At 46.3% G+C, this 24,360-nt stretch overlaps 1 protein-coding gene across 2 annotated transcripts in view; it reads left to right on the top strand.

Annotated features, from left to right (window-relative positions):
- Positions 1-1,767: 1,767 nt before the first annotated feature.
- The window catches only part of ash1l (ash1 (absent, small, or homeotic)-like), a 31,219-nt gene continuing 8,626 nt past the window's right edge, over positions 1,768-24,360 (top strand). The window contains exons 1-18 of one of the 2 annotated variants that reach the window (XM_079288453.1): positions 1,768-1,811; positions 2,781-2,878; positions 5,625-6,434; positions 7,173-11,517; positions 16,379-17,039; positions 17,209-17,382; positions 17,503-17,597; positions 18,079-18,152; positions 18,323-18,368; positions 18,606-18,714; positions 18,882-19,088; positions 19,267-19,413; positions 21,889-21,997; positions 22,150-22,299; positions 22,773-22,840; positions 23,273-23,439; positions 23,546-23,698; positions 23,948-24,002. In XM_079288453.1, the coding sequence (XP_079144579.1) occupies positions 5,820-6,434; positions 7,173-11,517; positions 16,379-17,039; positions 17,209-17,382; positions 17,503-17,597; positions 18,079-18,152; positions 18,323-18,368; positions 18,606-18,714; positions 18,882-19,088; positions 19,267-19,413; positions 21,889-21,997; positions 22,150-22,299; positions 22,773-22,840; positions 23,273-23,439; positions 23,546-23,698; positions 23,948-24,002 (7,175 nt within the window). In that variant the 5' untranslated portion in view covers positions 1,768-1,811; positions 2,781-2,878; positions 5,625-5,819. The remainder of the gene's footprint in view (positions 1,812-2,780; positions 2,879-5,624; positions 6,435-7,172; positions 11,518-16,378; positions 17,040-17,208; positions 17,383-17,502; positions 17,598-18,078; positions 18,153-18,322; positions 18,369-18,605; positions 18,715-18,881; positions 19,089-19,266; positions 19,414-21,888; positions 21,998-22,149; positions 22,300-22,772; positions 22,841-23,272; positions 23,440-23,545; positions 23,699-23,947; positions 24,003-24,360) is intronic. The other variant, XM_079288454.1, reaches the window with a different exon arrangement.

Here is a 24,360-nt window from a genome sequence, read left to right on the forward strand (position 1 = left end):
TACTTTATTCATCCCTGCTGAGGACGTTTATGTTCTCTTTCCCAACATCGTCACCATTTTTAAGCTACACTACACACAGGAGCGCCGTGCAGTTTGCAGACGAGACGTGGAGGTGATGTGTCCTTCTCGCTGCACTGCCCTCTTTAGTGGCTTTCTGAATGACTGACTTTGATGTCATGAACTAATCACCGCTGAGCTGCCGGTGATTGTCAAAGCGATGGGAATTCACAGAGTTATGAAGTAACGCTTTCGTATCAAGGCTCTTAGTGAGATGATTTCTATACTGCTGAATATTTTGTTTTTCCACCCAGTCTGATTCAGCGGTTATATTAAAGCCTCCTGTGATCCCCGCCCTCTGCACCTTCTCCTTAAATAATCTTAAACCTCAATGGAAACATTTACTTGAATATGGAAGAATATGTGAAATACAGTACAATATAGCCGAATCCAATGAACTATAAACTAATAAAAATGACAAGTGCACTATTAAGTTGACAGGAATATAAAATATACACCTCTGTTTCAATACAGTAGACGAATTGTTGGTTATGGGGCAGAATACAGCTGTGTAGAATATCGTGCTGAAACAGAATTAATCATCACCAATTTTGATAATCAATTGAGTCACTTATTAAGCAAAAATGCAAAACATATGTTGGTACCACCTTCTCAAATGTAAGGATTCCCTGCTTTTGTCTGTCACTGTAAATTGATGATTTTATTTGACTGTTTTATCAGACAAAACAAGCAAATTGAAGAAATGATATCTCTTTGCACCTTGGGTGACTTGTGATTGGCTTTGTCTTATTTCATAGACTTGTCAATTGGTCTGAGAAAGTCATGGACAAATTAATCTTCTGACAATAAGCAGTTGCAGCCTTAAAGGAATATAATATGTGACTAATACAGCACAACCTAGAATATATTGTATTCTACGTCTAACAAAAGATAAATGCAACAACAAAGAACAGAATATAGCACTGCAACTATTATTTTTTTATTTAAATTATTGAGCAGTTTATTAATCATTCATCAATTAATCATTTAGGTTATAAACTGGCAAAAAAATACTGACAAATGTCCATCAATTTATCCCAATCCCCAAGTTGACATGTTCAGGGAACATTTTCTTTGTGACCCATAGTCCAAATCATTTTACAGTGATTAAATAAACGAGAGACGCAGCAACTCCTCACATCTGAAAAGACTGAAAAGACTTTTAACATCAATACACGGATCGATTAGCGGACTAATAGCTTCAACAGAAAAGAATAGTTGCCATCCTCATGGAGAAGACTTTATTTATTTATAGGCTGAAGTGCTCCCGGTGCCTCCTCCTGTCTGTGCTGTGTTTATACTGTAACGTTATGTTGAAACACGGTGCAGCAGCTGGGACCAGGCACCGCCGGGTTGACAGTTGACTGTTGTTGCATACCAGCAAACACCCCGTTAACCGGCCGAGAACACAGCTGCCCAAGTCACCGAACAAATACAGAAAGAATGAAATGCAAACATTGTTTTTTTTGTCAATGACCGGGGACCGCAGGAACCGACCGACATTTGCTCTCCTCTCCTTTCCTCTGCTCTCCCCTCCGCCCTCCTCGGTCCGTCCTCCTCCTCTCCCTCCCTCCCTCCCTCCTCTCTGGGACTGAGAATGCCCGTGTTGTACTGACACAGTAGCGATACGGGCTGAGTAGACATGGAGGCCCAATTAACGAGAGAGGCCCGTGCTGACACATCCCGGCCTAGCTAACGGCGTGTCGGGAGTGGATTTTGGAGCATCTCGGGAGATATTACGGATACCAGTTGCTGTAAGGAAAAGGGATTTTAACACGAAGGAAGAAGAAATAGAAGGATATCCATTTCGGGTCTCTGTTGATTCAACGCAGCCGCCATTTTGTTGACAGTGTTTTTTTAATAACCTACACGGCGCTGCGTCTGCTATTTTATAACCACCGGAATTTCATTCGCCACATTTTGTACGCGTGTGTTTCTGTCGACCTAATTGCGCGTTTGTCTCTGAACCCACGTCGGAAGGGTTTTTCTGCTTTAGCTGACATGCTAGTGCATCGCTAGCCGTCGTAGCTGAGATGTAGTAACACGAGTGCATACGAGAATGTGACGGAGATGTAAGATTATGTGCATCACTTGTCCGTTGTTGTGTCACATTTACACGGTTTGCAGACGGGGTTTGAGAGCTGAAGGTGTTCGCTACTAATTTGCAGAACTGCACACAGTGTAAGTCAAAGCTGTGCCGCGCGACATTTGCTGATAGATTGCTAGTTAGCTGCTGCCAGTGCCATTGATACACAGCGTAGCACAGGCTGTCTATTATTGGATGGTAGCTACTAGCTTGTGACAAAATACACATAAACCTTTCACAATGCACGGGTTAGATTACTAGTGACCACGCCATGCCTATTCACCGCTTTGTCTGTTATTCCATTTTGGAGATGCATTTTTCTGGGGGGGATGCTTTACATGGTGACACTCAGCTTACACCATCGCAACTTTGTGTTTTGGAGGTGGAAAGGTTAACAATCCATGGTTGTACGCGGTCAAGAGCTGTGTGCAGTGATTTCTGTGTCTGCGTGCAGGACTACTACTTTGTTATAACCTATTTGGCTCATCTGAAAATATCACCAATATTTGTTACGCAATTGTAGTTTAAATATTTGAGACAACATTCTAATTTCAGGATGTCAGGATATCTATAAAGACAACATTGAAGTTGCCCAAGTCTTGACATTTTGCATGTTTTGTTTTTTTTGGAAATTCAGGACTTGAAAGATTTAAATATGTGTCCACCACGTTGATACACACGAAGGGAGGACACAGAGCCAAATAATGTGAACACCGTTTCTGGACAATTACAGAGGTGAGTGAATATACGATTTGATGTATTTGCTGATTTATTGCTGCTGTTAGCAATCAGATTGCTCACTGTTCCTGTTATCGGTCCCTTCAGCCGATGTCAATCTGATGTTTACGTGTCGGAAGCTGAATTACTTCATGACTGCATGCACTGCAGTGTGTCACCTGCACGGCTCCAGAAGCCACAGCAGCGCCTCTAAGGCCGGATTTCCTCTCGATTGAGTCAGTAATTATGAGTGTGGTTAAACGGATGAATTTACTGAGTGAATGCGAGTAAATAAGAGCTGATGGGTCCTTGAGGGGCAGTGTTGACTGTACAGGAAACCGAGAGCAGATATAACGTTTCTTTGGGTTTGTTCAGCCCTCCTACAGTCAGCCACGTTTTTGCATAATATGAAGGAAAGTGTAACTAACTGAAATGTAATACACACACATGCCGTGTGTTTATTTTAAAGCAGTTAAAAACACTGGAGGAACTTCCCCGGGGCTGCTACAGACGTGGCATGTTTTCATGGTGCTGCTCTGACACCTGTCATTCGTTCCGGACCTATTTATTGTAGGTTTAAACATTACAGCCGCCTCTTTAGTTTAAGGCCATGGTGGGTTATTGCATCTTCAGTTCGATGATACAAATGAATGGTAGTAGTAAAGGAATGTGGCTGCCCCCCCCCCCCCCTCCCGAAGCACGGCTCTGTAGCTGATACCGATGGAGTAAAAGCCCCTGAAGTGACACGGAGCTCTGAGGGTGGATGCCAGCCCTCATGTGGATGATGTTGGGGGTGGTTTGGTTGGATACTATTGCTATGGCCAAAGGGGAAATCGGCAGTTATGAACAACGTGTGCAAAAAGTGAGGAGGGAGGGAGTAAGGGGAGGAAAGAAATGGGAGGGGGCGCGGGAAGTTGGTTGCTACGTCTCTGCCTGCTCTGCCATTTCTTAGGTTGGTGGCCTGATATTGATTATCGATTCTACCGTTTTAATTTCTGACATTTCTTTGTGTTTTACATGTCCGTCTTCTTTAACTCCTGGCATGACTGATATCTGTCTTTTAAAACCAGTAGCGCTGTCATTCTCAGTATGACTGTGAAACAACGAAATGACTGCAGAGTAGTGTTAACTGCTTTGTAAATACAAAAGCACCTTGATGCTAGACATGAAAGTGATATGCTTTAGGGTTTCAACTTATTAATCACGAATTAGACAGCGATTCGGCCCGGTGTCGGATCATTTACAGGAGAACAAGTGCCAGTAAATGACCTGGCGTAGCTTGTTGGAGGTGAGGGGGATGTTTTGACTCCCCGGGCGGCTTCTCTCAAGACTTGTAGCCTTTTCAAAGAGTTCAGTACTACATTTTGGCAAAGCTGCTGTCGAGGCGGAAGCAGCTAGTATCAATGTGTGCGCTTAGTATAAAAGAATGAGGAGAACATTTGTCACTCTGTGAGAGAAGGACACGGGGAATAAAGTTTAGGGCGGTGGGCGGGCTGAAATGTGTTTTTGATTAAAGTAGGAACACAGTGACTTTAGTCTTTGTGCTCTTGTTACTGCTTTCTAAGTTTGCGAAATAGAGTAGGAAGAGGACGGAAAAGCTTCAGGAAGACGGCGAAAGAACACGGAGATTGATGGAGTGTTAGAGAAAGGAGGGAGGTGTGATTTGAGTGTGGTATGTGTAGCGAGGAGGAGTCTGCCGTTTTGAGGCGAAATTAAGTGAGTAATTGAAGTAAACACAGAAAAGGAGGGCGTGGGAGAACTATTGGCCAAACTCCAAAAATCAAATAGAAAAAATCACTACTACTGTTTTGCACAGTCGTAATCCAAAACAAACAGTCTAAGACAGTGTCGGGCAGATTTCTTTTTTTCTCTTGCCGCGACACTTCAGTGATGACTTTCCTCAGGCTCCATTAAGTGGCTCCTTTAGTGCTTTCCACTAATGTAGGGCGCAGAGAAACCGCCGGCAGGTTGACGCTCTATCACTCACTCTATGTTGCTGCTGGCGAAGGCTGGGAAAGGCGGCCGGATCCTCTGTCTAGTCCCTGAGGGGCCCAATGTGCTGAGGTCACAGTTCTGAATTGCCTCCAAATGACTTCATCCAGCGAAAGCACCTGCTTGGGGGTGAATCCGCATTAAATCACTCAGTGACCATGGGGAGCGGTAGACAACTTCATTGAATTGGGCTGTCCTCTAAGGTGCACAGCTAAGAAACATGCTGCTCTATGCCGCTGCTGTGCTAACGTAGGGTATGAGCACTTTGCCACCACCACAGGCACCAGTTTTCACTGCAACTAATGAGGGAACTTAAGGGATTGCTCATTTGGCATCTTATCCTGATACGCCTTGGAAGGATGTGGCAGCACTGAGGGATTAACTAGTGACTCTGGACCTCATGGGCTTTTTAGTTCTCAGGTGGAAAATTCAGAGTCCTTGAACCTAAGTTTACATTTTTCAGGTAGAAGAGCCGTGGCCGTGTAAATAGGTCACAGATTGTTGTAGACTGAGGACGAACACACCATTAAAAAGTCACCCAGACAGGATGAAGGACGGCCTATAACCAAAAAGATGATACAAATTGTTGCTCTCCGTCGTCATTCATTCATTATAAGACATTTTATACTTCTCAGTTGTAGGGTGATGTTTAAAACTGTCACTGTTTGGTTGATGTTCTGTGTTGCGGTGACTAATGTGGAATTTGTTTCCCCCCTCCCCCCTTCCCTTTCCCTTCTCTCTCTCCCTGCTATACCTGTCTTTACTCCAACAGTTGAAGGAAGGAGAAAGAGGGCTGGACTGCCAAGGAAGGGATAGAAGCCACCACAAAACAAGGAGAGCTTCAACCCTCACCGTTATCCCCCTCCCCCTTTCCCCCCTTTACCCTTATCCCATCCCCCAACAAAAACTCTACCTGGTATCCACAACACCCCTTCCATAGTAAACCTGCACACCCTGTAAAGTTCTTATGGATCCGAAAAATCAGGTGGGGACTGCAACTCCACCCCCTCCTCTCTCAGGAGTCCCCTCAGGGGAACGAGACAAGGAGGTAGGGGGTGGAAAGAAAGAAGAAGAAGAAGAGGAGGAGAAGAAGCGAGACAGAGAGAAGGAAGGAGCTGTCACTGTCTCTGCTGGTGCAGGAGGGCCAGGAACAAGTGGGCCAGGAGGTGCCGGCGGTGACCAGTCCCATTTCTCCATCAAAGAGAGCAGCCTCTCCGAGGGCAATGTCAAACTTAAGATCGGCCTTCAAGCGAAACGCATGAAGAAGCCCCCTAAGATCTTGGAGAATTACGTGTGCCGACCAGCCTTCAGGGCCACTGTGAGGCATACGGGACGCGGAGGAGGCGGTGCTCGTGGAAACCGTGCCGGGGCTACAGGTGATGGGGCAGGCATTCAGAGCCAGGGTCCTTCACAAGGCAGGGAAAAAGATAAGAAAGAGAAATCCAGTGTCAACAGGCCGGCCTCATCGTCTTCATCAACCCCCTCTGCTAAAGCTCCTACGCCACCTCCTCCTGCTCCTCCTCTCTCCAGCACTACCACCCTGTCACCCGCCCAAGTGAACGGGAGCACTCCGGCAAAAAGGGTAAGAACAGTCACTTTATGTATTTTGATTCAGCAATGGATTCACTCTCTGCCAAAAGTAAATATTCAGTATTGACAGCCAGCATGTTCACTGTATTATATTTGTTTTATGTACATACTTGTGTACCTTACTTCCTTAAAATGTTATCAGTCAGTCATCAGTAAGGCAGCGTTCTACAAAAAGGTTACCGCTGTAATGACCATGTTATTGCACAGATAAAGAGCAGAGCATAAATTGTTCTTTAGTTCTCTTTGTTTTCTCTGTTGGCGTGTCCCTATTCATCATGCACCGCCCCCTTCGTCTCTGCACGGCCATGTCCTCTCCACCCCCCTCTCTAGCGCTCCCCTTCTGTCCCCAATTTGACCCTGATAAGTGCTATTGAGCCGAGTTTAACTTCACCCCTCGGCATGCCCGGGAAGCAGCAGACAGAAAATCTGATCAATGAATTGCACAGCCACGTATCTTTGACTGGTAGACTGTATTTCTAGCTGGGGCTGTCTCTGGTCAGATGTGTTAGGTTCAACAGCACCATAGCTGCTCTAAATTTTGCCACATTTTTCTCAAATTTGTCATAAGATATCAGCGTATCACTTTAGTTAAAAACGTGTTCAAGCATTTCGAGGAAAAAACTTTTTGCATGCATACATTTAATATAGGCATTTGACAGTGTATTTCTTAAATGTAATAAATCAATTATTATGCCATAATTAACTTGCCATCTCGCTCTTTGTTTTCCAGGGTTCACCAAAGGTGGATTGCAAGTCTGATACAAAGCCAGACATGAAAGCAGCCACCACCACATCTGAGAGACCCCTCAACCTTCACCGGCCTCCACCAGACAGCAAAACGCATCCATCTGGGAAGAAAACACCAACTCCACAACCCAACCCCCGGACAGCTTCACCTTCTCCACCACTACCTGCATCAAAGGAAGCCAGCTTTGAAGCTGTTAAACCTGCTCAATACATCTTCAGCACTGAAAGTCAGAGAGACAAGGACAAGAGTGTTCAAAATTGGGTAGCACCCAAAATCACTGAGAAATTGGCTCAACTCATAGCAACTTGCCCACCATCAAAGACCCCTAAGCCCGCCAAACATACAAAGCTTGACCCCGCTCCTCCCCCAAACTCAGGCTTTATGGCCCCCACAGCCAAGCAACGAGACAGGGCTATGGCCAATAGGAACACGTATTCAAGAATGGTACACCTTTCTCCACCACCTCCTGTATCACGACCACCTGGTCGGCCCTATGGTTCGAGGAACAAAGACAGTGTGATGGAAAATTCAAGTGCCCTGACACCACTGGGCCAGGAGGACACAGACGGGGAGGAGAAAGCTAGTAGCAGCAGCAGCAGCGATAACGGCATCGGCAACAGCAATAACTGCCTGTCAGCCATGTCAAACGACTGCAGCAACGACAACAGTAGCATTTCTAAGCCCCAGTCACGTCCAGGTCACTGCCTACCACACAACACATTGCAATTTTGTCCCATTTCATCCTCTTCCACTAACTCAGGTGAGCAGAGGACAGTGAGTGCAGTGACACACCTGGGCTCCCCTGCTCTCTCACAAGCACACCATGCACGAGAGAATCCTGCCTTGGCAGAAGAAAGCAATGCAAATAAGAGGGAGCAGGGCAGTGACAGCCCTCGAGACTTAACCAAGTGCCCTCCAGGAAAACCAGAAGGGAAAGACAAGGGGGCTAGTAATCAGTCACTGCGAGTTGAGAGGGTGAAGAGCTCTAGTCCAAATAAGCGCAGTCCCAATCGGGATAGTAGCCGATCCGGTCGGACCAGCAGTCCCGCTGAGCCTTACAGACAAAGAGCATCTCCTTCACCGGAGCCAGATGATGACGAAGGTCCACTAACGCCCCTGAGAGATGATTCTCCTGATTCATCCATAGACTCTCCAGCAGAGCAGGACAGCAAACCCCTTAAAAAACGCAGGGGAAGGAAACCCCGCTGGGGCCGTCCTATGAACAAGATGCAGGGTCAAAGAGCAGGCCTGGACAGTCCCTTCGACCAGAGCAAAACCATCTTGCCTTTATCGTCAAGCTTGGAAACCCTGTTGCCACCAGTTAAGAGACCTGTGGGCAGGCCTCCAAACCCAAATAAGGTCAAACCAAATCCTGTGCCACAAGGTCCAATGTCTCATCTCTTCCCACCCCAGCCTAAGAAAAGGGGAAGGCCGAAGTCTATAATGCCACGGCTTGACGCTCCGGCCCGTGGGTGCCTTCCTAACAAGCTGGTTCCCTCCAAGGTCTTTTCCTCTTTACTGAAGTCTAAAGAAGAACAGGACCCCCCTGTTCTTCACCCTGAGGTGGACCTGAACCCCCCTAAACCTATGCCTAGAAAACGTGGACGCCCCAAGCGGCTTCCTCCTACCTTACCACAAGAGGGTCAGCCTCCCACGTTGGCTCCAGAGGCAGGGGACATGGGAGACAAACGGTTCCGCAGCAAAGGAAATGGGCAGCTTATCATGAAAACTATTATAGGCAAGATCAATAAGATGAAAAGTATGAAACGGAAGCGTATTCTCAGTCAAATCTTGTTAGGCCCAAGACCAGAAGACACCCCTAAATGCACCACCAGTGGGGTGGTCGGCTCTGTGGAAGCTGCAACCCAATCGTTGTCGTCCCTGGCTGCTTCTTTTGGGGGAAAACTAGGGCCACAAATTAATGTCAGTAAAAAGGGCACAATATACATGGGTAAGAGACGAGGCCGCAAACCAAAATCATCGAATAATGCAACAGCTACAACACCCCCACCAGAACCGTTCCTATCTCCAAACACCACTTCCCCTCTCCATCACCATCAATCACAGTCCCATCAACAGCACCAGCTCTCCTCCTCAGAGGTCTTTCCTTCCCCCTCCCTCTCGCAGTCTAGCGGAGGCCACAGTCCCATCAGCGATGCCAGCTTTGTGGAGCCAGGCTCAGTGCACTTTGCAGGTCACTCTCACTATTCTAACCCCCATCATAGCCACAACACGTTCTCTTTCCCTCCCCCCACATTTTCCGCCCCTAATCCTCGCAACCCCGGCTCATCATCTATGGCCACGGCAGCTTCCCAGAAAAAGTCATCTTGCCGGGGATACCAGCACCACCACCATTACAGGCAGCACTACCATTATCATAAGCTTTCACCTTCTCGGCCGCTCCATCCCACCTCCCCTGCTCCCCTCAGTGAGCTGAAAGAAGCCACTCCGTCACCAGTCAGTGAGTCGCACAGTGAGGAGACCGTGCCCAGTGACAGTGGTATAGGAACGGACAATAACAGCACCTCTGACCGTGGTGAGAAAGCTGGGGGTAGCTTGGGTGGAATTGGGATGCCGACTGGAATGGGCAGTGGATTATTAATGCCGGGGGTCATTGGTTCAGCTATGGGTCCAGGGGTGGGCCTTAATTCCAGAGGCAGGCGGCGTCACTCTGCTGTGCTTATGGAACATCCCTCACCCTCTCCATCACCCCAAGGGACAAGGTCATCACCAGATCCCAGGAGACCTCACCCAGCAGCTCCCGCCTCCTCCTTAATAGGACTTAAGGACAAACATAAGCACAAGTGCAAACGCCGCACCCATGGATGCCCCGGCTATGACAAGCTAAAGAGACAGAAAAGGAAACGCAAGAAGAAGTACTTGCAGCTGCGCTCCCGGCGGCACGACCCAGACTTTCTTGCTGAGCTGGAAGAGATTGTTGTGAGACTGAGTGAAATACGGATAGCACACCGTACCACTGGGCACAGGCTCGGCAGTGGAATAGGCATGGCAGCAGGAACAAGCAGAGTGCCAGGAGTGGGGAGCAGGCCCGGTGGTGGCATAGGAAGCACAGGTGGCCCTCCTCCACACCATTATGTCCACAGGGATCTCCTGCCTACAATCTTCAGGGTAAACTTTGGCAGCTTCTACTCCCATCCTGCATACTCCTGTGACCCATTGCACTATGTTCGTAAACCAGACATGAAGAAGAAACGGGGGCGGCCTCCCAAACTGAGGGAGTCCATGTCCGACGTTCCCTTTGTACCTGGGCTTGGATTCCACCTCTCCAGTGGAGGCTTCTACCACCCCTCCTACAGCGTCCCCTACTCCTCTGGGCCCCTGGGTTTGGGCTATTACAGAGGCTATCCCCCAGCTAGCGCTCTGTATCCCCACCCACACCACCAGTCACCCCACACAGCCCCATCCCACCACTCTCACCACTCGCCGTCTTTCCCCCCTCCTCCCCCCACATCTTACATGCATCATCACCACCCTTCACATCTCCTGCTGAACCCCTCTAAATTTCACAAGAAAAAACACAAGCTTCTCAGGCAGGACTACCATGGAGGAGGAAGGTCCCCTGTCCTGTATCCACCCATGTCCTCTGAGCTTTCCTTCAACTGGCACCACAAACACAAACACAGACACAAACACAGAGAGCGCTGTGCTGAGGAGGACAGAGAGGAGGCGGCAAGAGGAGGATCAGCGAGCCGGGCAAGTACAGGGGTTTCTGAGAGTGGAACATCAGGGAAAGGGGAGCGAGTTGGCAGTTTCGGAATGGCAGAGTCTTTACAACGATGCCGCTTCGGACGAGACACCGCCAGCACCAGTGCCAGCAAGCAAACTGCTTCCACTTCTGCCAACTCCCCTTCTTCTTCCTCATCTTCATCTGCAGAAAGGTACAAGCGCAAAGAGAGCTCCATGTCCTGTCTAGGCCCCTCGAGGCTTGCACTGGGTAGCGGCTCAAAAGGCCACCACCCAGTCGAGTCTTGGTTCAGGATGGGCAGCTCAAAGGCAAGCTACTCTAAGCTTTCACGGAGTCACGTGGCACCTGGACAGGGTCCCTTCTCCGACGGACAGGCTGAAGACCCAGCAGGCTGCTCAGACAGCGACAACGAGGAGCCTCTCAGTCCCACGGAGGATGCAGAGCCCGGAGCCCATGATTCTCCAAACCTTACAAACCTGTTTGCCTCTGCTCTCACCCGCACTACGCTGAAAGGGGGCAGGAACAGAAAGACCGAGGTGGTCTCGGAGAGCTCCACCTTCTCCCGCATTGACCGGCCGATGAGGAAGGACCGCTCAACATCAGCAGAAAGGAGAGAGTTGGGTAAGTCTAATTTTATTGAGTTTAATTCGAAAGGGCTGCCTACAGCAGAGGCTCCACTGAACTGATATAGGGGACAAAAGCATATGCATAGTTCATTTTGAATAAAGAAATGACTGTATAGTAACCAGTAACAATAGTAACAATTCAGTAGTTGCATTAAAGCCCATATCGTTCCTATAGCCGTGTACGCCTTTGAGTTTAACGAGCTATTCAGCACAGAAATTCTTTTGACCCAAATTTTATTCGACATTGTTAAAGGTTGTTTGAGTCAATTGTGCACCAAATTCATTTTCCACAAATAGTTCTGTGTCTGCAGTTGTATCAAGAATCCTGTGGCTGAATATGATTGGCTGATGTCTGATGAGCCTCATGGCTTGGCACATCTACAGTGAAACGGGCACAGCGTGCAATCCATTAGATCCAGCACTGGTTCCAGAACTATGTATTTGGGCAATAACGGTTTCAGACATTGCCATATGGCACAGCAAGTGTGCTCTCAAAGCTCGCTTGATCTCTGCTCAGTAAAGCCTGTGTAGTTCCTGAAAATCCCTCACAGTGCTGAGAAGTTGCTTAGTGATTACAACTGGAACCATCCATACCTCAGTCATGGTTCGATCAAACAACGCAAGAAAATGATCTGTTCTGTCTCTGTATGCCTCTCAGCTTTCTCCCTTCTGTACAAAGAAAACACTAAGTGGAATAGGCCACTTATATTTTAGGGAAAAAAGCCCCCTCGAAAGACAGTGACATCGCCTGTGCTTACACTGTCTGACATTTGGTAGCTCTCACTAGCGGTTATGGACTTGGCAAAAAAGTAATGACTTAAACTGGCTCCTCTGTGAGTGGATAGCATTTCTGCCAGAGCAAAAGGGGTGGAGTGTTTTGTTAACATGCTATATTTAGTAGACATTTCCCTCAAAAGCCCACAATGCGAGGCCGCGTCCTATCCTTCAGTACACCCAGCACCTGGGCTGAGCTAATGTTGCTGATGTAAGACACAGCGTCCGCAGCAATGGCCTTCATCAGTGTGACTCTGAATGTCCTCTGACAAAGACCGATGTGCTTACGTGGGTTTATGTGCGAGCACCAGTAAGGGTGGGCGTTAGTGTTTATGTGCGTGTCGACTAGTGAGCTGTGAAGCTGTAAGGTCCCAGTTGAGGCATAATGGTTGCCGTTCAAACCACAGCAGGGTAATCCTGGATTACAGCTCAGGACTCGGGGTCACCCAGCGGTCGCAGACTGTGAAGGTGGAGGAGGCCACGGGTGGGGAACGGGCTGGCACACAAGACAAGTGGGGAATGATGGACGTGGATAGATGCGTAGTGACTGAATGTTTGAGAGTGAAGGTGTGAAGGGAGGGCGAGGATAAGACGTAGCCTAAAAGAGCAGGTGTGAATAGGTATACATCCAAATGTTCAGATGCCCAAATCAAAAGGAGAAAAAGCAAAATTTGTTTCTGTCAGCCAGTGTTAACTGAGCCATATTCATTCTGGATGACAACCTGTTTCACACCAGGCACTATAACTAGGGGTGTCACGGATCACAAACCTCACGGTTCGGTTCGGATCACGGTTCAGGAGTCACGGTTCGGATCAACAAAGAAAAGGGGAGGAGACAAATATAACTTTGCTTTCCATTTATTAATTAAAGAACTTCAAGAACACTTAAAGCAAAGAACTTTGGGCTATGGTCTTACATAAAAACAAAAATATTGAAGATGTCCAATTTGAAACAAAATGAAATAAATAAATAAAAATAATACATTCAAGAATTCTGTTAAGTTTAAGTGCAACATGAGTTATGTTGATATCCTCGTCCTTTGATCAATACTGAAAGAAAGAAACAGCCAGTGAGCTAGCTTCCACTGTTTACACTGAACTGAACTGCTCGGCAACAACTTGGGTCTATGTTTACTTCCTGTCAGGTTATGCCATTCAAATACACAACAATGTTACATTACTGTGACATTATTTTCAAAAAGATGAGAATATCTCCATTGTCTGGGGAGAGGTCGACCTTTCTGTGGTGACTGGAATATTATTGGGCCCATCTAGCTTCCACTCTGATACTTCTGTCAGCACCTGCCCAGGTGTGTGTCTGTGTGACTCTCACAGAGGGGGCGTGTCTACAGCACCTGCCCAGGTGTGTGTGTGTGTGTGACTCTCTCAGAGGGGGCGTGTCTACAGCACCTGCCCCAGGTGTCTGTCTGTGTGACTCTCTCAGAGGGGGCGTGTCTACAGCACCTGCCCAGGTGTGTGTCTGTGTGACTCTCGCAGAGGGGGCGTGTCTGCAGCACCGGACTAAGAATCACTCCGCTGTGGTGAAAGCGGTGTCTGCAGTCTTTTCCTTCTCATAGACGTCTGGAACAGCATCACACTGAAGTGGGTGCGTGAGTGGATTTCGTAGCGTGGCTCAAGCATTTTAACCAGATTTAGAAATCCTTTGTTTTCTACACCGGAGTGTCCCCGTCGCTGACAGACGGGATGGTGTCTCTTCATATGTGTGGACATGCCGATGTTTTGCCGTTGTCGTGTCTTTCTCTTTAAATAACGCCTACATACGTAACGCTTTGTCCACCACCCTCATCCGTCATTATACGTTACACGGAAGACAAAATGTTCCCAAACTTGCGACTTAACGTTAAATGACACCGCGGCATCTGACGTTCCTCCGCTCGCCATGACTTCACCGTTAAATGCTTCTAAGCTGCTCCGTTCACGTGAACACACTACTGCTTTATATCTGTTCACTGACACTCTGCATTGATATTCAGGGACTTGTTACTTGAAAAGGAACAGCAGCAGTCGAGCTTTACACACTATGATGATTACACTGTAAAAATAAAAAATACTCTTGATCCGCGGTTCACGAGTGATCCGAACCGTGAGTGCTGATCCGAACGGATCACGGATCGATCATTGTTACAAAACAGCCAAAAACAACTGCAGTCTCATTCATGTGTTGGGTCTATAAATGACGCACTACGGGCTTCATATCTGGTCAGTTACAGAATAGCAAGAAAGGGGCTACCGCACACAATCGCCGAAGACGTGTGCTTGCCAGCTGCCAAAGCGATGGTGGAATGTATGATTGGGGGGAAAGAAGCAAAAAAGTTGGACATGATCCCGATGTCCAACAACACTGTGTCGCGCCGCATCGATGCTTTGTCCGAAGACATCCTGGCTACATTTGTCGGTCATTAATTGTAAATTAAATGTGATAATCTGCCTCTGAGCCTCTGCGTGTGCCCTCGCCATCCGTATTGCTCTTTAAAAGTGACGCCTTGTGTAACTGAAAGTTATTGAAACTTTGTTGCAGTGTTTCAGGGCGTTTTCACACCTTCAGTTCGTTTGCTTTGTTCTGATTCAGGGATTAATATGATACAATGTTGCAGTTTCCCCTTTGTTCGGTTTGTGTTCACACTGCAACATTTAACAGCGGACTAAATCTTGTAAACAAATGCCACGCGCGAGCAAACTGTTCTCTCATTGGTCCGATTCTTATGCGGCTATAAAGAAGGCTTAAAAGGCTTTTTTTTTATTGGGGGGGGGGGGGGGGGACCGCTGATCTAAATATATATTATTTGTCATGATATAGTCAGTTACAGTTGCTTTTCTGCGACATTTCCACCTTAGACGTGTTTGTAATATTCAGTATTCCTTTGAATTTGTGGCATTTCCGTTCTGAATCTTATTCCATTAAAAGTTAAACATTTGCATGGAAACTTTTTTTAAGCAGCAAAAAGTTTTAAAAGTCTTGCCTGCTGATTCAGATTTTTGCTGACTCTGATTCTGTTCCTAAAAACTATAATTGACAACAAGTCTCCAGACTAGCTTTTTTTCCACCACTGTCCCGGAAACGGTGCAAAAATAAAAATTGGCAGCCGATTGATATGTGCATCTTTATTTTGCAGTTGTGGAGGAATAGGTGGTCACAGTTCTTTAGAAGTCAAGGATGAGTGTGAGATGATTTCAAAGATGTAGAATTATACCGGGAGGAAGAGGATTTTTCAGGTCAGGCAAGAGGAGGAAAGAAGGAGAGGGTGAGAACAATGTTAATGAAGAAAAAGACAAGAAGAGGAAAGAGGAAGATGTGTGAAAATCATGTAATGTCAAAGGATGGAAAGTAGGAAGGGGAAGGTAAGGAAGGGTGAGATACGAGTTTAAGAATCATGTAAATGAGGAAACAGGAGAGATTTAAAGAGCGATGTGAGAATGGAAAGAGATGTAAAGCGACAAGAGGAGAGAGCAGCTAGGAAATGGTGAATAGATTAAGAGAAAACTACTCTATGTACTTGTGGCCGCTTTCACTATTTGGGGGCGACCGTGGCGCACTGGGTTAAGAGGTCGTCTGGGAACCGGAAGGTCAACTGTTCGATCCCCAACTGGATCGAATCTGCAATACACTGAACCCCCCCGGCTCCCCGGGCGCCTGTCATTGGCAGCCCACTGCTCCCTATATACAGGGATGGGTCAAATGCAGAGAAAAATTTCCCCCTTAAAGGGATAAAGAATAGTATACATTCTATTCTATTTTCTATTCTATTTAATTTGTGTTACAAATACCAGCCCGGTAGGGCTAACATGGTCTTTGATGGTGTGTTAGCCAATTACTTGAATTTGGAGGTGTGAAACTCTTTCAAACAATCTTACCTCGGCTCCAAATTGTTGTAAAATTTGTAATTAATTAACATCCGTGATAGACTACTTTGTCATTCAGCTTAGGGACAGCATCACACAGTTTGTTGACCGTCTCACCTGTTCTAATGACACTTACAAATGCTAAGAATTGCTTGGAATGTGTACTGTGTGCTTTGATACTTATTCATTTTCGCTTCTTCTTTGACTCGGGTCATCATCAGGTATCCAGACGAGAGGCGTTGCCCTCTCGCCCCCTGAAGGGCCCGAAGGATCCATGCACCACCGGCAGCAGCAGCACCATCACCAACCCTCCCTGTTTCACTCCCACGGCTCTGCTTCCTCCTCCTGCCTCTCCCCCTCACAGGACTGTTGCCTCGATGCTTCCCTGCCCCACCACTCCCATCGGGCACAGCCGTCCAAACACAGCCTGCACCACGTCAACAAAATCCTGCGTGCCAAGAAGCTCCAGAGACAGGCGCGCACAGGAAACAACGTGGTGAAAAAGAGGGGCCCCGGACGTCCCAGGAAGCACCCGTTACCCTCCCCGCCGCCGTCCCCGCAACCAGTGGTTGAGTTGAATCCGACCCGGCACAGGGACAGGGCGACAGAACGGCCAGCGGGGGGCCGAGGTTGGGAGGGCGACACTGTTACAGATGCTATTGAGGCGGTAGTCCAGGGCCTGCGTCGAAAAAGTCAGAAGAAGAAGCGCTGGGATGGAGATGAGGAAGAAGAAGAAGAGGAAGAAGAAGAGGACGGGGAGGTAGAAGAAACTGAGGAGCGATTGCCAGACAGAGAGGAGAACCTGGGCAACCTAGTAGCAAGCTCCAAAGCTGGGACAGGAAGAAGCTGGCTTACCCAGGACGAGCTCCAGCACTTTCGTGGGTAAGCAAATTTGAATTACACTTTTGCACATTAACCTTTATACTTCCTCTGTACAACCTCAGCTCTGGGTCACTGACACAGATTTATACTGAGTATTCATGTTAGGATTCAATGCTGGTATTATTAAATCCAGTCCTCACTAGAAACCAAGTCCTGGTTCTATTTTAAGCTCGATGGAAAGCAAGCCAGATGGCCACTGCTCCCCGGACCGCCCAGCCACCGTCCCCCAGGAACAAGCTCCGCCCATGCCCATAACTACCCAACGGGAGAAGAGAGCAGCCAGACCTCCAAAGAAGAAGTTTCAGAAGGCGGGACTTTACTCTGATGTGTACAAGACCGAAGAGTGAGTTGCAAAGAAATCTTAAACCACATCTCCTGATATTGACTTTTATTTCAGATCAATGCATCTGAAGTGCTTGTAAACTGCCATTACATTTCACCATTTCTATACCGCACCTTGCAGCCCCCGGAGTCAGCTTCTGCAGCTAAAGAAAGAGAAGCTTGAATACATACCTGGGGAACATGAGTTTGGATTGTTTCCAGCTCCCATACATGTTGGTGAGTCTCAAATTGTTTCACTTTTTTTTTCAATTCTCAAATTAACTGACCAGTCGTTTAAAACGAATCCAAGTTATTTATGTTTTTGGTGCTGTTAAAGAATTGACAGCATCAGTCATGTTTCTATATGCGGAGGTATTACATTGGCCTGTCTCGTGAAGCTTGATTCGTCAGTTTTGCTGAATAGAAGCCACAACCGCTCTTCCTACTGCAGTAGTTCTACATTTGAAGGGCCTCAGGGATTACTCATCAAAACTCCCCAGACAACTCAGTAAACCGCTTCTGGGATAAGGAAACCACAGGCCTTTATATCCAGCTATGGTAGATGAAAAACACACTGTTTCATCAAGAGGTCAAACTTCTCATTTACATATGGTATGTGAATATAAATGTGATTTATGTATATGGTCAAACATTGCTTCCCCTCTTCTCGTACGGTTCAGTTTCTCCTTCCTAAATTTCCCCTGCTCTGTTTTTTCAGGGAAGTACCTGAGACAGAAGCGCATTGACTTCCAGTTGCCTTACGACATCTTATGGCTGTGGAAACATGATCAGGTGAGCAATGGTGTTGAGCACTAAGTAGTTTTTAGGGTTTTCCCATGCGCACAGTGAATTATTATTGCCAGGTAGTTTCAAGATGTACAGCCCCAGTGGAGGCCCACATAAGTACTTGTGTCTCTCTTTAAAGCCCTTTTTATATTTACCATTTTGTTTGTGTGTTTCAGCTTTACAAGAGGCCGGATGTCCCCCTTTATAAAAAGATCAGATCAAGTGAGTATCCGGCTTTGTTCCAGTGACTCAGCCAGAGTGTAATTTGGAGCCGGATCAATTTTTGCACATGTGTTGTACTACATTGGTTGTGTTGACTGTTGAAGCCCTTGTTATCAATGATATGCATTGTTTGCAAAACAGGAATTAAACATGATTGATGTTCCCACTTCCGGTCACACTTCACCAGGGTGTCAATAACTGTAAATGTAAAACTGTAATCCCCCGGTTGTGTCACAGATGTCTACGTGGATGTGAAGCCTCTCTCTGGTTATGAAACGACTACGTGCAGCTGTAAACCGCGGGAGGACTCGACTGAAAAGGGCTGCCTGGATGAATGTCTGAACAGGTAAAGACAAACCTCAGCATGCAATGGCCACTTTTGAAAGGTTTCCCATTGGACATCTGATTGTATTACAAAAATCAGTCCTCGGGTTAGTCTTGTTTGGTTACGACCGTTGTTGCAAAGACGTTTGTTTAGCAGAGAGTCATTCACTCTCATGTTGTACATTGCAGGATGAGTTTTGCAGAGTGCTCTCCCAGCACCTGTCCAACTGGCGAACATTGTGACAACCAGCACATCCAGAGACACGACTGGGTCCAGTGTCTGGAGCGCTTCCGTGCTGAGGGCAAGGGCTGGGGCATCCGCACCAAGGAGACGCTTCGCTCTGGACAGTTTATCATCGAGTACCTGGGCGAGGTGGTTAGCGAACAGGAGTTTAGGTGAGACCGTCGGATCACTTATGATGCATGAAATTCTTGTGGTATGTGGATTTCAGAAGATTTAGAATATTCTGCGTCTGCAGTTCTGCCTGTTAGGCTTTCTCCGTTCAGGGCGTACTTTATCTTGACATGGAAATGAATGAAAAGCTCTCTTTTAATCTCTCCTACCGTTCTCCAGGAGCCGGATGATGGAGCAGTACTTCTCCCACAGTGGCCAGTACTGTCTGAACCTGGATAGCGGCATGGTGATCGACAGCTACAGAATGGGCAATGAGGCACGCTTCATAAACCACAGCTGTGAGCCCAACTGTGAAATGCAGAAGTGGTGGGTGTCATGGCAACTTCAAACCAGTTCCCTGCTGATGTTCTTGTTGTGATGTTGGGTTCTCACCGAAGCACATATTTGGCTTTTCAGGCACCAGTTATAGCGCTGGTAAACATTTAACGTGCTGTTAGCCTCCGGTAGCTAGCTACTGACTCGGCATTAGTTACCAAAACAATCACTGTTACCAGATGTTATGCAAGGTAGCTTTTCTAATATATCTGGGCACTACAAGTGTCACAACACGCATGTTTCATGGCTTCTTTAAGTATTTTAAGTCCATGTTTGTTAGCTTGCCGTCGTCTTCTTTCCTGTCCTGGCACAGTTCAGTATATCTTTGCGTGTTACCAGCACCTGTGTTACCAGCACCAGTGTATCTGCGGGATAGTGTGACACCATTGATGTGACTGTGTATTGCATCACCCACATGCATGTGTGTCCTTGTGTGCACACAGACCCACGCATTGGAAACACAGCTCTGTGGCTCTGCTAGAGATCTAAAACTCCACAGGGAGCCTTTAATGACTGTCCGGTACATCAACAGTCACACAGTGTATTAAGCAGGCTGGAGAGCGGGAGGAGCTGATTGGAAAATGTTCCAGCTTTATAATTCAGTGTTTTCTTTTCTAAATGCTTTCGTCACTTACGGTTAACAAACTGGAAAATGCCAGCCTATTACCTTTTAATAGTTTCAGTTAATTGCTTTCTGTTCGTGTGCCAGATGATTTGGATGAGCTGGGTAATGTCTTTCTCTCCCTGTAAGAGGCAATCTGAGTATAGTGAACGTAACAGAAAGGAGAGAAAGACATTCATATGTAGGGAAAGAATCATTTTAGTAAGATGATCTTTCCAAACAGACACGAGGCCAGTCAAGCCACTAAAGGTCCTCCTCATTTATGATTTCTCACTCATGTTATCAGATAATAAGGATTTCATTATAAGTAACCACGCGTTCTTAGTCATCTTGCAGCTATTAAATACTGTTTGTGCACTTTACTGCATGTAGATGTGTGTGTGTTTGTTGTGGTGTTAGATTCCCTCAATCTGGCAGAAACTCTTTTTTATTTTAAGGTTCGTGGATTTATTACAGTTAAAGCACTTTAACATGATAAGTAGCCACAGTGTACGTTTGCCAATATTTGACTGCCCTTGCTTGGGTAGCTTACGCAAGCCCTAAAAGGGACACGTGTAGCAGGTGCACTTCATTGTGAAGGAGAAAGCGCTGCCTTGTAGCCCCAACCTTATTCATGCGGCCGTGTGGTGGTAATCTGACGAGATCAACTCGGTCCGTCTCTGCCAGTGTTCACGGACCTAAATGGCTTAAAGGCCAAAACAATTCACTGGTTTCCTGAGGGATTGCTCTCACAGCATGGCTAAATCCACTGCTATTGTAGAGCTGGCTGAGCAGGCCTCTTGAGTGCGTGACTTCTATATGTGAGACCTACTTGGGTTTTTCTTTTAAGATGTTGTTTGCATGGCTGCGGTAAATCTGCAACATGTGTCAGCACAGTTTAGAGGGTTTGATTGTGGACATCAAACCGTACCCTCTGCCCTCCAGCACAGACAAGCTCATAATCTAGGACACCGGTCGGTCCAAGTGTGTGCGTGTTTGTGTGTGTGTGTGACTGCTTACACAAGCAGTGTATAATTTAGAGTGGCCGGGCTGAAATAAAAGACTCCACGAGGATGGAGGATTTTCAGCACAAAGCCTGACGAGTCATCCATCTTGTCACAGAAAGAGATTACATGGAGCCCGGGCCTTAGATACAGCTGTAGTGCCTGAAGACAATGCGCTGAACCAGCTTTTTACCCCTATAGAAGGAATAAATTATCAAGTGGCTGGCAAACAGAATAGTGTGCTTTATTCTTAGAAGAATGGTGGAAAGCTGGAGCACAGCTTTGGTTTGGAGAAGGGGATAATGGGGAGGACGGACGTGTTGAGCGGTTGCCAAATCGAGCAACTAAAAACCGGGGCCAGTCCTCTTCTCTTTTTATTCATGGATTTAAAATGTCTTAATTTAATTGTCATTCTCACAGGGCTGGTTTAACATTGTTTTAAGTCAATATAGAAACTTTACCAAAGGGTTAAAAGCTTGACCTGAAAATAATATGATCTCCCTTCACATTTATAACGTTGTTTAATGGCATACCATTAAAGTAAAGTAACGATCTGTATAACAATTACTCACCCCGTGTTATCTTTATTTATGAATAAAACATAGTTTTTCTATGATGTCATCTTGAACATTTATCAGTAAAATACTACTAAGATCAAAGAGCAACCTCCTGACGGGTCCAAACACTCCCAAGTCTTGTGCACTAAATTATCTTTTAACTTCAATTTGTTATATTTACAGTTGTTAATTTGAATCCTGTTTTAAAAAAAATCTATAAACTCTCATGCTTTATAATTAACGATAAAATGCATCACAGAATGCTGCGCCCACTCACTTCGCCTCCCTGTGACTTCTCTCTTAGGTCCGTGAACGGGGTTTACAGAATCGGTCTCTTTGCTCTCAAGGACGTCATCAGCGGCACGGAGCTCACTTATGACTACAACTTCCATTCCTTCAACACAGAAGAACAGGTGAATCACCAGCGACCAGCTCCTCACGGAACAACACTTTGTATATTTCATGTTTGGAGTTATCATCGCTGCTTCTTTCATTTTTGCTCGGCTCTTTTCTCACCTTTGTACAAATTAATGCTTTTTTTTTTTTTTTTTTCTTTACTTCACAGCAAGTGTGTCAGTGTGGCTCAGAGAGCTGCCGGGGCATCATCGGAGGGAAGAGCCAGCGTATTAACGGCCTGCCTGGGAAGACCGGAGGGACTCGGCGGCTGGGTCGACTCAAGGAGAAGAGGAAGTCCAAACACCAGCTCAAGAAACGAGTGAGTGATCAATGTACTTAACTGCATCCTTATCTGTTCACCCTTACTTAAGATCTATAATATATCTATAATACCAGAGAATAACAAACAGCCCTCAACATTTTCATTTCTTAAGAAGGAAAAATGAGTCCTGAATGTTTTATTCGTACCTACCTGAATAGATTCCAGCGTCATAAGGGTTTGATTCAGACTTTGATTGTAAACTCATGGATATTGTTGTATTACTATAGCTATTGCCTGGCTGTAAAGAGTTTGCTAGTGTCTTATTAAATATCAGGTGCAGTGCCTATGTAGGTCATGAATGAGTCTCAGAGGTGCTCTTATTGGCCACAAGGTGTCTCAAAAAGTAACTCAGGGCAGTCTTTTGAATTGAGGCTGAATGGTACGACCTAAAATGTACGGTATACCATGGTATGTTTCCAACATGCTTTCTGCAGTAAACATCATGGTAACACAACCGTCTCTTTCTGCAGGAGGAGGAGTCGAGTGACAGCAACAAGTTTTACCCTCATCTCATGAAGCCCATGTCCAACAGAGAGAGGTGAACACACACACACAAACACAGTCAACACATAAGTGAAACAAAACTAAACTGTTTCAAATTTTGACACAAGGGGAATTCTATTCTGTTGCTAACGTTTCAGGTCTACTAGGTGTCAAACATTTTGACAAAGTGGTGAAAAAATGGGCATTGATGGTAGATAGCTGACACATTTCTTAATTTCTTCAATTGAAATGCAAAATATAACTTGTTGAACTATTACTTCTGAAATATTTTTAGCACAAAACAACATTTGGTTACATTTCTGAATCAATTAAATCAAGCGCATGCGACGTTTGCTCTCGATCTCCGTACTTCCTTAACAGAATGGTGGAGTGGTATTAAGATTTTGAAAGTGTGGTGAGAGTTGATGTTGGCACTCACAGACGCATGCCACCTTCACACGTTTGTCCCCTCTGCCTCGATCATCAGGAACTTTGTGCTGAAGCACAGCGTGTTTCTCCTGAGGAACTGGGAGAAGATGAGGGAGAAACAGGAGCTGCTGAAGAGAGAGGGTGAGCGAGAGAGGGACGCCAGTAGCCTGTCCTTGTACACGCGCTGGGGAGGAGTGATCCGTGACGATGGCAACATCAAGTCGGGTGAGTGTACAGCCTTAGAGGTGTGAACATGCAGCATGTGGTCTGAAATGAGGTGAGATTGTGTAAAAAAAAAACCTCACCCATAATGCTCGTGCCTTGTTTCTAGACGTGTTCCTGACGCAGTTCTCGGCGCTGCAGACGTCGCGGTCGGTTCGCACGCGGAGACTCGCCGCCGCTGAGGAAAACACAGAAGTCACACGCACTGCTCGCCTCGCACACATCTTTAAGGAGATTTGTGACATGATCACCAGCTACAAGGGTCAGTGCCTGTAGACTCTATAGTGTCGATATATATTCAGTATGTGCCAGTATGTAAGCACCAGTAGAGCACTTTCTATTGAACTATTCTATTAAATATTCTCATTTGTGTGACCTCTAGCTTCATCTGAGGTCTCATCAGTCCTCCAAACACATCTGTCAGCGCCTCTAATACATAATGTCCGCTGAATGATTAGCCTCTGTGATTAAAACACGATGACAGGAGTGTTATTCTTCTCTCTTCCCTCAGATTCAGCCGGCCAGACACTTGCTGCTCCGCTGGTGAACCTCCCATCCAGGAAGAGGTAAGAGTGTGTAAGAGTGCAGACCTTGCATTTCATCTGGTTCATTCATAATGTGTCACTGTTTTCCAGACAGCAGTGTTGTTGCTTTATCTGGTCCATCAGTGTACAGCACCCACACAGTTTTATCTCCAGCCACACAGTTCAGCCGTGACAGCCTGTGCTTTGATTCTTTCCAGTATTGCGTCACTTTGAGTCAAAACAATAACAGCTCCTTTGGCTACATGGTACAAATACTGTCATGGTTGGCCACCACTCAGCCATACTTAACATCTCTATAGACTCAATGATTTACAAGCACTACATGTTTTTTAAGTAGTGTTGATTTTGTGGATGCTCAGACAAAAGGTTTTAAATGTTT

The sequence above is a fragment of the Melanostigma gelatinosum genome (assembly GCF_949748355.1).
Source record: "Melanostigma gelatinosum genome assembly, chromosome: 17".
Taxonomy (NCBI): domain Eukaryota; kingdom Metazoa; phylum Chordata; class Actinopteri; order Perciformes; family Zoarcidae; genus Melanostigma; species Melanostigma gelatinosum.